Below are 18,139 nucleotides of genomic sequence, written 5' to 3' on the forward strand. Positions count from 1 at the left end.
TCATCACCACCGTCGTTGGCAAGCGCGCTAAACGGGTGGCTAAGGGTTTCAGGGGCCCCCCTGAACCTTGAGGTTTTCCGCACAGGTTGGAGCAGAGGCGGCGGTGCGCTCCGATTGGGCATTGTTATTGGATTACTCGCATTGCTTGCTTGCTTGCTGGATGGATGTGCCACCCTTAGCTCCACTGCCGTTGGACGTATTGTATATGCAGCTCGGGTGAAAGGGAAAAGCGGTGGCAAAAGATGGTGGAAGTTTCCGGGGGGAGGGTTGGTTTGATAGAATCGTGCGACCTGCCGGGCGTCAGCCGCAAGTACACGACGCGCGGTACACGGTACTGCGCAAGCATTCACTGATACTTCCGAGCAGCAGCTGGCAGTCAGTTGTTTGATGTCGCCCATCGTGTCCCCGTGCTGTGTCTTCATCCAGTTGGAACAGTTGTGAGCGGGAATCGGTGCAGTAGTGGACGGTAGTATTAGCGCTGCTAGAGGGTGATGTGAATAAGCCGATGGCTACTGGTGGATTGTCTCGTCCTTCGGAAACAGTGGAAGAGGCGGATAGGTGTAGCAACGCGGCCACGTCAGGATCGCTCGAGCGATAAGCACAGTACGATCGAACTTTCCGTTCCAGGTGCTCAAGGTAATGTGTTGTCCGTGCAACGAGTACCGCCAAAGTCCAACAAATCGCTCTGTTACCACACACAGTGCGTAGTAAACTCAGCCAAACAAATTTGCCACATTGTTTAACTTGCTAAGTGCATTACGATTATCCTGGTCAGCTTTGTGTGATGGGTGGCCCCGTCGCCAGCAGTATCAAAAAAGCTTGCCATTTTTTGGGTCAACCTTACCGCGCTAATGGCAGCACCAGCTGGAGGAGGAAAGACTGCGACAACGGGCACGCGCCAAATGGTGTTGACACATTAGCACCACCGTAGGCAGCTTTTCGGCGCTTGCCGGCGTAGTAGGTAGTAGTCCACGGTACTGATAATTGTGAGGACAAATATCGCAAAAGGTTGCGTCGTCGCCTCGGACTATTGGGCGATCGTGTCGTGTGTATGTGTGTGTGTCTCTTTTGGGGATTTGTTTTGCGTTAGGTCCGTCCTGAGTCATCACGAAATGGAGGACGATATCGCTACCGGAAACCGGTCCTAGGGTCTCCCCCACACGTGATCAGCTTTTCGTCACATCAAGGCGCCATATTGATCGGTCGGTCAGCTTCCTCGTCAGCCATGTTGTGTTTACACTAAACAGGTGATCATAAACATGGTGCTAACATGCATGCGCATTTGGCACAAAAGTGACCACCGGTGTTATGTGTTGTTTGAAGAAGAAGCAGAAGAAGAAAACAACGCGCATTTGTTTTCATGCGCACACAGCCAAACGGCATAAGCGCGCGTATGCCAGTCGATATACAGGTGGGTGCTAGTCGCGACGCGTCGCACGTGTTTGCTTATCGAGAGACAAAGGTGCTAAAGCTACCTCGTCCGGGATGCTACACTGTTGTGCATATGTATATTGGCCCATTGATAGCCCACATTCCACCAAGGGCACCGGCATGCTTGATGCACAAACCCGGGTGCACCAGTTTATGAGGTAGTTGGCTATTGTAAAAAAAAAAATGGCGAGAATTCCTTCTTTTGTTGCGCAGACCATTACTCCATTTTAGCTGGGTGCAGTTCGTTTTTTTATTATTAAAGTCTGGATAATTCTGAAGCTCAACATACACACACACACAGAGCCGTCACCAGGTGACGATAGCGCGATGAAAGCGCAACGAGGTAAAAAATCAACAACTGTCACTCAAAGTCGCGGGCCCACCGGTACGGCGTGGATCACGTGGAAACGTGATCCGTGGGCCATGAATCACACCGCGTGTTTTGGTTCCACGATTCTGCAACGCAACGCGTAAAAGCGCGTAGATTGTTGTAAGCTTAAAACGCAGCAGAGACCAAATCACTCCCGATTTTGGATGATAATCTGTGTGTGGTTTTGTCTCACTTTCTCACTGTGTTTCTCTCTCCTCTCTCGCCGTCCTCACTTACACGCGGTGACACACGCGCACTCCTGTGTGGCATGGCGTAAAACCATAGGTCCGGCAAAGTGACGTCCAATTGAGCCAAATTGAATTAGATGGGATGACAAATTTAGATGGCGAATAATTTGATTATCCTTCCTCTGGATAGTCCCGCGGCCCGCGTCCCGTCCGTACTTTGGCTTTGCTCATGCGCACGCGGTTAAACTATGGGCCGCGCTTGTTGCTAGCAGTCATCCGGTGGGGCCATACGGTGGCTTAAACGCCGCTTGTGGTCGAGTGATCGCCATAGCACCTGGTGGAGTTTGAAGTATGAAAAATCGTCTGAAGGGACAAATCGAAGCTACTTAAAGTAATAGATATATTTTTTCTATAAATCCTTTTTCTATAAGTATCCACTAAGTCTCCGTAAGTCAAAAAAGGGAAGGAATGATCTAAGAAGTCGTTCAATTAACTAACTTTAAATCCTTGGAGTGAAAGTGTATGAACAACAGATGAAGATCCCAGATCTTTTGCAGGTGTTGCGTACGCTTAAGTACTGTAATGGTGGCCAATATAAGGTTCAAAGGTCGATTGACGAGAATAGTTTATCTCATTTGGATATTTTCCATGTCGATTTGAATACTTGGTCATCTATTATAAAGACCCGTTGTTTTGGATATGATTTAGTGGATATGTACTGGTTAGTTGGTCTTACATGTTAAGTCTCGACTTAACAGGCTGTTGATTTTGTGGCCTCTCTTATCAAAAAGATAAGAATTCCATTTTTTCTGGAACACGCATATCCTTCTGAGAAACAGTAGCTAATTGCGATGGAGCTACAATCTTCGCATTTAAAAAAGTGATGAAGTCTTACTCTCTCTCTCTCTCTCTCTCTCTCTCTCTCTTTCCCTCTCTTCTTGGCCTAACGACCTCTTGAGGTCATGCCTAGCATTTCTGGCTTCCTAGACTCAATGATACGTAGTTGGATAGTCACTACGGGGGAACGGTCCGGATGGGACTTGAACCCCGGTTCAGCCGTATGAAGACCGTCACCGTTGTTGCCTTTACCACCGGACCACTCCTAGTCTTGCATCACACATAAATCACATTTTCTAGCACATTGTTCTGTAGTTTATCCACAATAACAGAAAGAATAAGCTCTGGGTCATTTGAAGATCTCTAACTTCCTAGACTACCGAGAGTTTACCTAGAGACTACCAAGAAGTCTTCATGAAAGTAACTTGAACTTCTTCAGAGTGAAGTGAGTCAGTACAATATGCTGAACACTCTGATTCTGAAGTTTTGTTCAGATAAACAAAGATCAGGGATCGTTGCCAGTAGCCTGATTAAGTGTCTTGGAGATCCTAGGCGGATTGAAAGTTGGGGCTCCTTCCAGCTAAAGATATGAATCCGAGGCCCTTTTTATGAGGCCTCGCCGCTGCTTATGCAGTAAGACTAATGGAGTGCTCTTACCGACGAGGCCCCCTTTCCAATAATAAGTACGACTAAAAGTAAGAGGAACTGACGTTGTTCCTAAGCGCCGTGAACAGTAAACCAATATGGCCGCACTGTCCATCATGGTTCCTTTGAACATCTCGAACTCTTCCTCTTAGAAACTATAATAATTCCCTACTTGACTTTATATTTCGATTGCTTAATGTTACTTAAAAGCTACCGATCGTACCATCATCACAACGGTTCAGCCTGCCAGGCAGATCATACCAGTTCGTACCGGTGCGTACAGTCGGCCATGAAAATGTCCGAATAGCTGTGTCGCCGACGCGCAAACACACACACACACACCAACAGCACACCTTTCGGCGATTAAGCAGGACGGAAGTGACGACCAGCAGGTACGGTCATGAGTCACTTAACAACAAGTGATTATGTGAGTGGAAGCAAGAAGAGATTGCGCTATAACTGTGGCAACAACACCACAACATAAAACCCAAAAGGTGGTGTTGGAAAACTGGACCGAACTGGTTCGAGTTGGAGGTCAAACGGTTTTATTTCACTTCTCCAATCAGATTCAATCTGTTTGGAGGCTTCAGTTGTGGTGCAGTTTCCAAAAAAAACTTTCCCAACATATTCTAAAACCGTGTATAATTCTGCCTCCTCATCGAACCCGCGCTAATGCACACAGTTGATCAAGGTTTTCCCGAGACGGGAATGATCGTGGGCCTGCCAAAAACGAAAAAAAAAACACATTGCTCTGCGTGTGCGAGAGTGCCGTACTGTTTAAACAGCTGCCGCCGTGGCAGCGGCCGTGCATGGGAGCTTCGGGAGAAGAAGGGACCCGGGTTTGCGTACATCGCTCATATCTCACATCTTGCCCAAGCATACACACACAATCGCCCTCTCGTGACAGGCAATTTGCAGAAGCTTATCCTCGCGCGATAAATGCCGTTCCACACCACAGCCCCCGTCGTTAGGTTCCTCTCTGAAGACGGCTCTCGGCAATCCGGTACCTGTGGTACCAACACTACCCCGTGCGCTGTTGTCTGTGGCTCGGTGCGATCCATTTTCGGAACCCCGGTAGGACACCAACGCGCGGGCACCATAAATATAACTCCTCAAACAAGTACACTCTTGCAACGGGTTATCGTCGCCCATTGCCGTCCGCATTATCTGTCTGGTGAATAATTTGGTGGGATGCCTCTTGTTGACGAGTCCCACGGACGGAAGCTCTCACCAAGGGAATGATCACGTTGTGATGGCACCGTAAGCTACCGCGTTTCGCGTGATGCTGTTTGCAGTATGATATCGGGAAACAGGGGTTCTTCTTTTTTCTCTATCTTCTGGCCTAATCTTTCACACCGCGTCACCGGCAGAGCAGGGAAGAACAGGCGCTATAAAAGGCGTACGCCGGTAGCAATCCTACCTTTCGAGGTTTGCTTGCAAACCCCGTACGAGTTACCGTACCCGGCTGGAGCAAGAAGCGTTTTCCAAGTTGCGCAAGGATTGTGTCGGTGCTGCAAGGTGTAGTGGAATTCTGCCATAACCAGTGGACGACCAGTGGTGAAAGCCCTCAAAACCAGGTAAGGGACGATAGGGGCAAATGCTGCAGTTGCTGCAACTTTGCTCGGTGCGCGTGCTTATAATTTTATTTGCTTATACAAACGTGCGACAGCTAGGGTTAATAGCACACCTGGAATAGTGCAGGCAACAGGCTGTGCAAATGGACCTTAAGTTTGAGTTGCAGTTACCCAATTCCAGCTGGCCAGCCCCACAGATGATTCACGTGCTGTGGGACGCTCACTCACTCCCATCCAGCCCGATGATAATCGATTCGTACATTCGGTGTGTCACGATCGGGTAGAATTAGCCAGCCAATTATTGCTAAAGTATCATCAAACTGTGAAACCGTTAATTTTCCTTCAGTGGATCTGTGTGTGTCTGTGGGACACAATTGCCAATGTCCCTTAAGTCGTGATCAAGAATCGAAGCACTCACACACACACACGGAAAAAAGCAAAACATTTACACAGCCCTGACCAGGCCAGGTTAGTCATCTGGAGTGGATCTCCCTCGAGTGTGTGCGATCTACGCGCTTCAGGGAGATTCCGATACGATTAGAAAGTGAGCGCTAATTTGCTAACCAGAGACTGGGAACGCCACCGGCCATTACGCTTTAAATCAACTCCCATTTTGTCGTAACGGTCAGCACGTCATACGAGAAGCTCGATCAGGAAGTGTGTTCACCGCTTGTTTCCCTACGGCGATTCGAAAGGGAATCTTTATCCGCTTTGGAGACGGATTAGGTGAATGTGCGTAAATTGTTCTTAGCTTGCGGGCAGCAGTCAGAAGCTGTGAAGGCACGTCTAGCCTACGTCTCGACAATGCCAGACGTGTAGAACATGGCATTGCCGATGCTGCCAGTACAGGAACGCCTGTACGATCGCTGCTCCGATCGCAATACAGAATGGCGAGCTAAAAGCGGTACATCGTCGGGGAATGTGCGTACATCTCACGTCGACTGGCCACGGTAGTCACGCGAAGCTAGTGGGCGAAAACTCGGAACTACACGCCCCCCAGTCAGTTCAATAGACACCGCCAGTACGTGACCTTTTTGGGAGAGGGTGGAAGAAGAGTTCTTAGAAAGCGAGATATAGCCGGACATTGGTTCGTTTGTTCCGGGCGGGGAATAAAACACAGACACAGCCCGTACTATGAAGGTTAAGGCTATAATAATTTGCATATTTAGAGGATCGCTTCTTCGCACATCGGTGAGAGATTGGGGTTTTCGCTCACGAGCTTTTATTCTAACGGCTGGAGGTGTGTTAAATAGGTCGAACACTCTATTCTTTGCGAGGACAGCAGGTTGCAATCCTTCCAAAGCCTTAATAGGCCATCGCTGGATAGTCAAGGCCAGAGCACCAATGAATGATGCAGATAGGATATGATCTTGGTCTCGTCACACTAGCATCTGGTGTTGCTAGGCCTTCCAGGTAGATGACTAGCAAACGAGTGTGCTTGAGAAGAAGTAATAAACAATGAAAACAAAATAGTTGGAGTTAAAGTAACACCTACATTCCAGTCGACCGAAAAAGTCGACGAATAATGAACCGACTAAACGAAAAGCGTTACCGAGCGTTACCAAGCGTTACTATTATTATTTTTCGCTTCATATTCTCCATGGGTGATTTGGGGTTTTTGAGGACGGTCCGGTGATGGAGGCGACAACGGCGCCAGTCTTCACACAGCAGGACCGGGGTTCAAATCCCATCCGGACCGTTCCCTCGTGGTAAAGACTGACTATACAACTACGTGGTATCATTAAGTCTGGCTACTCAGGCACGACCTTAAGAGGTCGTCAGGCCAAGAAGAGAGCGAGATTGAGATAGAGGCCTTCGAATTTTGCAATGGCCAAGTAATACTACGTACTGAAGAGGATTCGAAGGTCGAACCTCATCTTGAACTGCAGAATTATCAAGAACTGATTGGCTATTCGATATTTCCCTATTCTGCTTTATCTCTAGCCATTTCTTGGAGTTTAGGCAGACCGCTTCATGGCACTTTGTGGCACTATATTCAGCTTCCGTAGCTTTAAACAAATAATCTTGAAGGTTTAGAGTCGGCAGTTTATAGTACACCTCAGTGAAGGAGTGCACCCTTGAGAATGTCATTAAATCAGAAAGAGGTATCTATCATGCTTGTAGACACATCTCATTAAATACATGGATAAAGTTAATAGAAAGGTTCTTAGTAACGTCATTTAATCGAACCATTCAAAGCGAAACCCCTTACAGTATTAGTGTGTACTATCGCAGTCCCCTTTGTGTACGACGAAACATTACACCCGATGACAAATTCGCTTCCAAATGAACCCAAAACGGATGGTAACACGACGTCACAACTACCAACACTTTCTCACCGCCCACCAAATCAAATGGCCCTTCCTCGCCCGCAACCTGTCCCAGCCTAATGATGGCATTTGATTTATACTTTTAATTGAATTAACACCTCCTGTGAGCGTGGAAATTAGTGACACGATCACGATCATTTATCAATGGCACAGTGGGCACAACAACGGCACAATTACCCTCCCGGTACTCTTCTTTCGTCGTATTTGCGTCGGATAACCTTCGGATCATTTCACCCGAATGTGCGTACGTTGCGGCGCGTTCCGATATATCTGCCAGCCTGTGCGCTGATAAGCGAGCAAGACACGACCAAGACAATCGGAGGCTGCGATGCGGTACAGCTTCTCATACTGTTTGTGTGGCGTTGTGCCCCGGCATCCGTCAATACTTGCGGAGCCCGCGTATTGATTCATCCGTTCGAACGAGCCACGTTCAGTCACAAAGCTTCTGCCGATCGTTGCGCACATCCCACCAGGTTCGGACCGATTTTTCTTTTACGGCGCTGTGTGTGTGTGTGTGTGTGTGTGTGTGTGTGTGTTAGATTGAGCTGTTGTTGCTAGTAGTTCCCGGGCCGTGGCGAGTTGTCATTCACTCGCTAGATACCACTCGCCTAGGACGGTGCCTGGACGGTGCTACAAAGAAAGGATCAACCACTCGTGAGCGTGTCAGTGTCGGTTGTGTGGCGTCGTGTAGAGAGCGTTACCAGCTACTGTGTCCTGTGCATGAAGATCGCTCGAGTGTACATGCGGTGTTACGTTGCGTCCTGTCGATCGGTACCATCCTATGCGCGTACCTACAACAAACAACCCAACCGGACCTAAAAGTGCTCCAGAACAAATGTAATTAAAAGCCAAAGATTTTAAATTTTCCTGTGTGACGGAGTTAAGCTGTGAGTCCTCTGTGGTTGAACGATCGTACAACATAAAAAAATAGTGTGTGCTCCTCACTCACATTGCTACCCGTTCTAGCCACAGTCTGTCTTAGTAAAAAAAAAGGCAAACCAAGTGCACCAACCAGCTCTGCTCACAAGTGGCGATTTTTTTTTTGTTACTTGCTGCATCCTCCCTTACTTTCGTTCTACGCCCCAGCCAAACGGTGTTAATGTTTCTCGAGCTGCTGCGCCTATCATCAGTACAGTGTGAAGCAGCTGTCCACAACCGAACAATCTACAAAACGGTCCGTTTGTTCGATTCGCGCCAACGGGCCAACAGTTGTTTGTGACATACAGCAGGTACGTCGAATAGAATCGCCGTTATAGATGAGCATCGATTGCAGCCAAAATTCGATCGACGTGTGCGACTACTACTAATAATTTCTATCCGGGTGTCGGAACTCTAAAAGAAAAAAAAGATGGCAGATCCGCCTTTCCATTCTCGACGCTCGTCATTGATACAACACGATTGCTTTGGGAAGTAACGCACTAAGCGAGTTTAAATTGCTAACCAACCGCCTTACATCATCGGCCCGGTGTGTGGCTGTCTGTCCACCGGCAGGGCTTTACACTTTTACACTAGCATAGAATGCATGGTGAGCGAAGCCCGGCCAGCCCAACCTCGATCGAAAGATCTCCCACGCCCTTGGCCATGGTGGTGGCTGTTTGAACGCCGCAAGTGTGATTGGCAATTGTTCGATCCACACCGCAATTATTGCACCGCACGGAATATTGTTCCTAGCCGAGCCGAATTTCGCCGAAGGTGCTAAGCACATTTAAATGACTCTGACAGCAGCCGTGTGCGAGTGTTGTCGGGGTTAGATGATCGGCTCGCGGAATCAGATAGCGCGGGCAGTGGGTGTGTGTGTTGGCGCATCTTTTGCCACCCCTCTGGTGCAGATAATCGATGTTGAATCTTGGTTTTGTGTACTTAGGAAGTAGCATGCCGTCTCCAGTGCTGTCCGAGGTTCAGTGATGTCCGAAACTCAAACCATCGGTGATGTTTGCTGTGTGATAATGTGATCGAAATGGTTGGGCTGACTCACAGACACACACACACACACACACTCACCTGGGACCTGGAGAATTGGTCGAAAATAATATTTTAATGATGATTTCAACAAAAATGGTTTCGAAAACTACTAAAGCGACCATTGCCGAGTTAGTGTAGCCGATAACAATTTAATTTTGATTTAAACATTCTATCCAATGCCATACGGTACGGATGTGTGTGTGTGTGTGTATGTGTGGGGGTCTGTGTGCAACTTGTTGTGAAATGCTTCTTGGGGGAAAAGTGGAATTAAATTCAAACGAGCCCCAATAATGCCAACGGAAGAGTAAACAAACATTGTCCCGTGTCCACTTGGACAATGTGTACAGTGTGTGATGGCCTTGCTTTCTTTCCTACTGGACAACAGCAGTTCCTCGCTAAGCCACGGTAATCAGTTTCGATTGAGGAATAGGTCTCGCCGAACAAGCGCAGCAGTCAACGTGCGACAAAAATTAAGATGTCCGGCAATTGTCCGGTATGCGTCATTCGTCCTCCATTTCGTCATGTTCTCGGAGGCTGCAGAACAAGCTGGCTGACCGTACTTTCGGGGGGAGGGGGGGAGTCATGCAACTGTAGTCGACGATGGGCTAATTTGTTGATTTAATTAGCAAAACAAATTTTCTAATCAATGCCGCTAATGTCCGCCTCCACACACTCTAATCACGCGCCGTATGTACCACCCCCCTCGTGGGAGTCGGACGGGTGGAATGTACGAGTATGCTTCCAAAACCGGAATTGCGGCTGAATGCAGCTCATTCGCATAACTGGCCCACCCGGGTCAGCGAATGATCGCGATCAGAAGACGGTAGACCGTCCAGCGCAAGAGGCTTTACACGGTGGATGTAACAGCGCTGCGAGGGGTTTAGAATTAAGGTACCAACCTAATATCCGGGTAGGTTTCGCGTGTGTTCGTGGCAAGGTCGTGAAAGGTAAAAGCCAGGGTTGCTCAATCGTGTACTCACCACCACCACGACGTGAGGTTGAGGCCAGTTTTGACGAGATTTTTCGCTGTTTCGCTGTACGATCGGCAGACGGGTTAACCGGTACACGTTTTATGGCGCGTAATTATAGCTCGTACTGGAAGTAAATCGATTTCGATGGGTCTTTGTTCGGTTGTTTGTATTGCTGTAAGAATCATGGTACAGGAACATCTGCTAGAAGTGCACACGGCATCAACTTTGAAGTACAGCTGGATTTTAATTGAACTTAATCAAACGATCTTTACGGGAAGCTTTAGAACATCAGTAGAGATCATTTAAGGTCGAGATACTTACTTACTTACTTATCAGGCACTACAACCGCTTTGCGGTCTTGGCCTGGTATCGAGGATTGTTTAGCGCCGTCGTCTGCCAATCCCGGCTATCCCGGCCGTACTGGTGGACGCATCAACGCCATCACTCCTTCTCAATTTGGGCCTACCACGCCTCCTCTGTCCGTGTGGACGGCCTAAAAGGACTTTACGGGCTGGGTCGTCCGGTGGCATTGTCATGACGTGACCAGCCCACCGGAGCCTGGCCAGCTGACCAGTCCCAGCTTCGCCCGTCGCGACAGAAGTTTCCTCAGGCTGTAGTATGGCCGGTTGGCAGCCAGCACCCTTGCGCGAGTTAAAACTATAGGGTTCGGACACAGACGAAGGAAATCGAGACTTGCTTGTTCTGCGGTCAAAATCGGAATGAGTTTATTAAGTTTGATTTACATATAAGTTGGTTATTGGGAATTGGATGGGGAAGGGAAAGGTATTGACGATTCTTGATGATTATTGCTGATTCGGCTATTGCATGTTTTGCAATCGGTAACTAGGTCAGACGATCAACACGGTATGCTGATCGACGCTGTTTGCTGATCGGGTGCAATCGGGCCGGTGGCGGTTGACAACACTAGAAAATGCTGTGTTGTTAACTCGCGTAACTCAACATCAATGTTGTTGTCCGTGCTGACTTTTGACCCTAGATAAGAGAAGTTTAGGACGACTTCGAAGGTGCGGTCAACTATCTCTACATCACCCCTGCGTAAATCAGTATATGTTAGCAGGGCCGCTGGTGGTGCCACCATCATTTTGGTTTTCGCCTCGTTAATCTCCAACCCGAGGTTATGTGCCGCACGTTCGATCCTTTGATAAGCTTCTGCTTCATAGGAGAGCCTCAAACCAATGATGTCTATGTCATCAGTGTATCTAGATTGACTTATAGAAGATAGTCTCCGAAGTTTCCACCTCCGAGTCGCGGATGGCTCTCTCTAGCGCCAGGTTGAAAACGAGACAGGCAAGCCCATCTCCCTGGCGCAGGCCCTTGGTGGTAGCAAAGGGCCCTGAGAGTTTTCCATCCAAGGTCGAGATAGCTTACCGACTTTGTTTGAAGTGTTATGGTGGCCGACGTGATAGCGGTGCCGGTCTTCACACGGCAGGATCGAGGTTCAAATCCCATCCAGAACCGTTCCCCCGTAGTGACTATCCAACTACGTGGTATCATTAAGTCTAGTAAGCCAGAAATGGCGGGCATGAACTAAGCGGTAGTTAGGCCAAAGAAGACATCCTCTATGAGGACTTGGGGTATGAGGAATTGCTTTGTGTCCAATGTATCACATGACACATTTTTTTCGTAATGGATAGCTTTGGCTGTATTGCTTTTCACATGACTTGATATGAAATTAAACCAAAAAAAAAAAATCAAATATAAATTTAAACGCAAAAAAAAAATTGTTTTCACTTAAAAAGTCATAAAACACTGAGATAAGAGAAATGTCAGCTTTCGCTACACGCTGTAAGTAGAACAAATTCCATATCGTGCTCAACATACACACACAAGAGAAGTCTTGTACCCTTTTTTCATTCAAACGATCACGAACCAGATTAATGAATTTACATTACTACCCGTTAGTGAATGATTGCAGTACAGACAGTGCCGAAGCGTAAAATAATAGGTCGTAGAATAGAGTAATAATGTGCATATTCAATGCCCACAATTTCCCACAACAGCGGTGCAAACACCTTTCGCAGGTAAGCCGGAACACGACTGGTTCAGACGTCGGCCGTCTGTTCCATCCATTCCACATTCGTATGCAGTTCCGAATGCTTAAGCAATGACTTCTCACGCTTCAGGTTTGCCGACAGGCACGAAATGCAATGCGGGGAAGAGATTGACGTAAAATGCACCAGAGCGCACGTTGCTATTAGCATAGAGAGACAGCGACAGTCGGCCAAATGATGTGAACTTGGCGGATCAGATGTATCAGACCTTTTGGACAAATATAATCTGTTCCCGTCAAGAGTTACTAAGCATAGTGCGAGACATTACACTAGTGCTCCCTCTTATCACCTCTTGCGAAAGGGACCCAGCACCGATTATTGATCGATGTTGAATCACCCAATTAGTGTATCCGATCCGGTGGTGGTGATGTCTGGTAGCCGAGATGGCACACATCACCCAGCTGGGCAGGTGTTAATTTCGGGACACCGATTCATTTTCTACCAGCAATTACACCAACAACTAATTGCAAATTGCCCTTCCCTTTCGGCTGATTGTCTTGCGCCCGCGGTGACGCATTTGAAGGCAGCCGCGTTAGCAGCTATTTAGCTGTTTAATATTAAAGATATCAATCCTAAGCCGCGTAAATACGCAGCAGCAATGCAACTTTCCGGTTGTAATGTGGTCGAAGTGCTGTTGCTGCCGCTTTAACTCGAGCAAGCTGGAAGTAACGCTCAATTACTTCAATCATCCCGTTTCGTCAAGCGGGTGGACAACGATTACCAGCACAGGACAGAATTTCATTAATCTAGTTTACGAGCGGGTTTGCGGTTCCCTATCATCATTAGCCACCATTAGTGGATCACATAATGAAGCACGCGGCAAGTTCCTGGATAGGCCCTTTTTTCCATTCGCAGACTAGTGATTGTTTATGATGAAACATGCTGAGGTTCTAGGGCGAATGATTTGTGAGTGCAAATGGAGACGATTATCGGTGTAAATTGGTTAACGATGGCGGGGGAATTGGCAAGCGTTAGTTCGAGCTTACCAGCACAATTGAATTGATAATTCGTATCGATTAAATCGATCGATATATCCGCTAACGAGGAGCTGCAATGTGCATAAACTGGTAATAAATTATCGGGAAAACGTAACCTTGGCATTGAAATCTTCTCCTATGCAAGGCTATTTCAACTGTTAAAATAAAATTTATATTTGGCTTCTACAACCTCGAGAAGTCTTGGCCGGTCATTGCTGGCTCTCCGTGACTTGGTTTTACCTGAAGCTGGATATTCAGTTCTGCGTTCAAATGAGATTTGAACCCCGGTCCTAGCGGTAATAAGAATAATCCAAAAGAGTAACTTCGATTAGTAATGTTTCATGATGGTCATACTTTTCATGAAAATTTCAGGCCTAAGTTTATGGTCACCGATTATCAAAATTTTTCCTTTTTTCAATAAAAATGGAGAACCTATAGTGAATGCGTATGCTTATTATCACAGCAAATTATTAAAAAAAAAAAGAATTCGGAGGTAAAGTAACTAATAGTATACTATTCTCCTTTACTTTCATTCCAGTTATCATCAACAAACAACTCAACCTAATACTTTTATCGTAAAAAACTCCCCCCCCCCCCTTATTTCCTACGTTCCGGTTATCTTTGTTTTCCTGTGCAAGCGCAACCAAACAAAAACACACCTCGCCTACATAGGATGGTAGAAGGTGACACTGATCAGAACCTGTCAAAGTGTAGGTAGTCCGTACGTAGAGCCGTCCCAAGGTCAGCTAGTAATTCCTTCCCCCCTTTCTTCGACCGGCAGATACCGATGTAAAGGACGACAGAGTAGCGAACGGTGACAGCAAGGATCATCCGTTGGCGGGAGTCGTAGCGGTCTCCCTGCATGAGAAATCGCTGGCCAATCAGCAGCTCAGCCTGCCGCACGGACCACTGAACGGTGCCGGCGAACGGGCGATCGTCAGCAAGCAGCTCGAGGCGAAGGGTGGCGGCGCCGGCGGTGCGGACCCCGAACGGGGCGCCTACTCGATCAAGGCTGACTTCGAGCAGGCGATAGAGCTTACTGGTTATGGCAGATTCCACTACATCCTGCTAGCAATATGTGGCCTGGTAAGCACCAGCGAGGAGATGGACGTCATCTCGATGTCGTTCATCCTGCCCTCGGCCCAGTGCGATCTCGACCTGAACACGCAGAGCAAGGGCTGGCTCAACTCGATCATCTTCATCGGCATGATGTTCGGTGCGTACGTGTGGGGCAGCGTGGCCGACTCGCTCGGCCGCAAGAAGGTGCTGATCGTGATCTCGATCATGAACGCGTTCTGCATCGTCGCGTCCTCCTTCTCCCAGACGTACGAGGTGTTTATGGTGTTCCGGTTCCTGAACGGTGTGGCGTAAGTAACACGCGGGGGTGCATACATTCAGCGGAGGCTAGGCATGCTAACGTGCTTTATTTCGCGTACAGGTTAGGTGGTAGCGGTCCCGTCATTTGGCCGTACTTTGCCGAGTTCCAGCCCAAGTCGAAGCGTGGCTCCATGCTTAGCTTTATGGCTGCGTTCTGGACCATCGGTAATCTGCTCGTTGCCGGGCTGGCCTGGTTGATCATACCCACCGGTAGGTACCGCTTCAGGTAGCAAGTGTGACACTCGTTCTTATATTGAGCTTCTGATCTGACAGGAATCGGAATCACGACACCCGCCTTCACGTACAACTCGTGGCGCATCTTCCTGCTCGTCTGCTCCATACCATCGTTCATAGTGGCCGCCCTGCTGCTGTACCTGCCGGAATCGCCCAAGTTCCTGCTGTCGCAGGGCAAGATCGATGAAGCGCTCGCCATCTTCCGCGGTATCTATGTGACGAACACGGGCAAATCGAAAGACCAGTACCCGGTGAAGGAGCTGCTGATCGATGACAAGCTGCGGGAAGAGCTGGAAGCCGTCACCAAACCGATCAAGAACAAGTACAAGCGCATGCTGTACGACATACTGGACAACAGCAAGCAGGTGTTTATGTCACCGATCCTCAAGTTCACCATCATCTCCATCACGATCAACTTTACGTTCCACATCGGGTACTATGGGTTGATGATGTGGTTCCCGGAGCTGTTTAACCGGTTCGACGAATTCACCCGTGCCCATCCGGGCGTGGAGGATGCGTCCGTGTGTCAGGTGACGGATTACGTCGTCGGGATGGGTTCCCACTCACAAACTGGCGTCTGTTCGGCCACCATACCGAGCACGGTGTTCATGGAGTCGCTGATCACGGTGGCGGCGGCCCTGCCCGCCAACGTTGTGGCCGTGCTGGGAATGGACCGGTTGGGGCGCAAGTTCTTCCTCGTCTTCAGTACCATGGCTGCCGGGGCCTGTTCGGCGTCGATGTACTTCGTCACCAACCAACATCAGAACCTCGCCGTATCGGCCGTCTTCAGTGGCGTTATCTCGATGGGTAACGCTTCGCTCGACTGTCTGATCACGGAAGTGTTTCCAACGAATTTACGGTAAGCCTGCGACTTCTCGGTTGTTGATTGGACATTTTTTGAACTCGTGTTATCCTTTTACAGTGCAACCGGCGTTGCGATATCGATGGTGGCCGCTCGTTTGGGAGGTATTATCGGTAACGTGGTTATTGCCACGCTGCTCGATCTCTACTGTCCCGCACCGACGTTCATCGTGGCCGTCCTGCTGGCGGGTGGCGGTCTGATGTGCCTGTTCCTACCGAACACTACTCGAACCGCACTGTCCTAGTGGGTCGGTAGCGTGGTAGCGTCAAACGGCGCACAGCAACCACCGATTGGGCAAGCAACGTGCGTGTGCGAGAGTGTGCTTACTGCGCTGGTGAAATCAACAACGAGCCCCACACAACTCATGGAAGCTGGTTTTGTTTATTATTTTTCTTCACCATCGTTTGTACAACCATCATTTTATGTTCATCCAGTTGTTTTAAATTTGTTTTTGTATTTTTTATTCCTTTCTGTTATCATCGCTCCCCTCGTACGCGTACGGTTAAGGAGAAGAGATTTAAGCTAAGCCACTGGCACACAAAGCAAACGGAGAAGAGTTATGATTTTATTAATGCGTAATGAGGCGATACACGATACGTACATTTATCAACCAGCGCACAATTCCTAGCAGCATAAGCGAATGATTCTACTACGAATGAGGGCCAAGTACCGATTGCTGATATTGGCCAGCAAAGTGTGTGAGTACTATTCGCTCTGTTTTATACTCCCAATCCCGCCGTTCCATCATCCTGAACGTTTCCTAAAACCAACCTGAATGAACTGTGAATTAAGCCATTTATCGTAACCGCCGCATCACCGTGGCGCACTGTGACGCAAATGAGCGTGTGCGGTTCCGTTCGAGAGAAGGAGAGAAAAAAACAACCCGGTCAAAAGAATTTATTGTAGAGCCCCCGAGTGGGAAGTGTTTAACTTAATCTTAAACAAAATAGTAAGCCTATTTGCAGCGAGGCGTATCGATAAAGTAATGAAAAACGAGAGTAGCAAATAAACGTTTAGCAAGCACACGGTGTGTCGTTCTTATTGTGTTTTGCCTAATGAATGAACATTTGTTTCCAATGCACGATAGATGAATGAACTTTGCTTAGAAGCATCTTTTGTGTATAATTTTTTGCATGGGCCAAGGACAATGGCATCATTTGCGTCATAACGCAAAGGTAACGTGAGTTTTTCACTATAAGCCACCAGGCGTCTCCATTGAAACGGAAGTTGGGACCGGCAGTGTCGAAAGCAACGAAGCGGCCTAATTCGATTGCACGCTAACAAATGGATTAATTTTTGCTATAGCAGATGCACCAATTGATGCATTCAAGGTACAGTATCACTACAACTAAATTACTATTTATTATCGCAAAGGGTACATTTTGTTAATATAATTTAGCATGGATTTCAGTACTCGGTTTAAAAAGGCTTTAAACCCATATCGATATCACATTATTGCTTCAAAGAATATCATTCAATAACATTTGAATATTTTATAATAAAACATTCTTTCGTTTGTACGGTTGTAAAAAACAGTTTCTTTTTGAATAAATTAAAGATTCCGATTATCCGTGCTCGCAAACGAATAATCCGTTTGAGTGCATTCCAGCCTTCTCACGCAGTGAGTTTCATTCTTGCAGTTTCATCTCACTTACTGCAATAGTGAGGAAATTTACTCACGCTCGTAAGAAAAGCTGATAAACTTCGTTTGAAAAGGGCGTTTTTCCAATGATTTCTGCTTAACATAATGGAGCTTCGAAGTCAGAGTACATTACAAGCGTGTGATTGACTACAAACCTGCCCGAATACTTCCGGCACTCTACACAGCGTGCTTCTGGTAGGGAATTCAGTTTAGAAGTAGATAACTTCTTTTGTTCATGTGATTGGCCTTACGAATCTTTCCATGATTCGTTTTCAATGATTGTGCAGTTTCGTTTTTGTGACGTAAACAAGTAACATTTTCCAATGTAATTCCCAATCAAATAAATCAGTGGTAAAGCCCAGAGAGCTCGCCGAAGCAACTTTGTTTACATGTTGCTACTGCTAGAATATCAGCAGCATATACTCGATTAAAAATAAGATAAGTAAAAGAATAGCACCACTCCCATATAAAACATGCTTTGCACTTACCTTTTAAGCGGAAATCCCAAGCATAATTGTTCTTTTTCACTAACTTTTTCACACATTTGTTATCAAACATCCAGTTCAAATTAAAAACAAACCAACGAATGACATTTGTTAATTGACAGATCAGAAGTCAGTGGAGAAAGAAAAGGTACAGACATTTTAGAAGCACAGCCGCCATCTTC

General features: G+C 47.4%; 1 protein-coding gene across 3 annotated transcripts; it reads left to right on the forward strand.

Moving 5' to 3' along the window:
• Positions 1-340: 340 nt before the first annotated feature.
• LOC118507226 (synaptic vesicle glycoprotein 2B-like) lies at positions 341-16,855 on the forward strand. 3 transcript variants are annotated; one of them, XM_036045392.1, is made up of 6 exons: positions 341-636; positions 13,896-14,067; positions 14,139-14,724; positions 14,796-14,944; positions 15,008-15,827; positions 15,891-16,852. In XM_036045392.1, exons 2-6 carry the CDS (start codon positions 14,031-14,033, stop codon positions 16,072-16,074), a joined length of 1,776 nt encoding a protein of 591 aa, XP_035901285.1. In that variant the 5' UTR covers positions 341-636; positions 13,896-14,030; the 3' UTR covers positions 16,075-16,852. The 3 variants fall into 3 exon arrangements, with proteins under 3 accessions (XP_035901285.1, XP_035901283.1, XP_035901284.1); XM_036045390.1 differs by lacking the exon at positions 341-636 and adding an exon at positions 4,877-5,048 and having other exon boundaries at positions 15,891-16,855; XM_036045391.1 differs by lacking the exon at positions 341-636 and adding an exon at positions 7,938-8,604.
• The last annotated feature ends 1,284 nt before the right edge of the window (positions 16,856-18,139 follow it).

Source organism: Anopheles stephensi, chromosome 2 (genome assembly GCF_013141755.1).
Source record: "Anopheles stephensi strain Indian chromosome 2, UCI_ANSTEP_V1.0, whole genome shotgun sequence".
In the NCBI taxonomy this organism is placed as follows: Eukaryota; Metazoa; Arthropoda; class Insecta; order Diptera; family Culicidae; genus Anopheles; species Anopheles stephensi.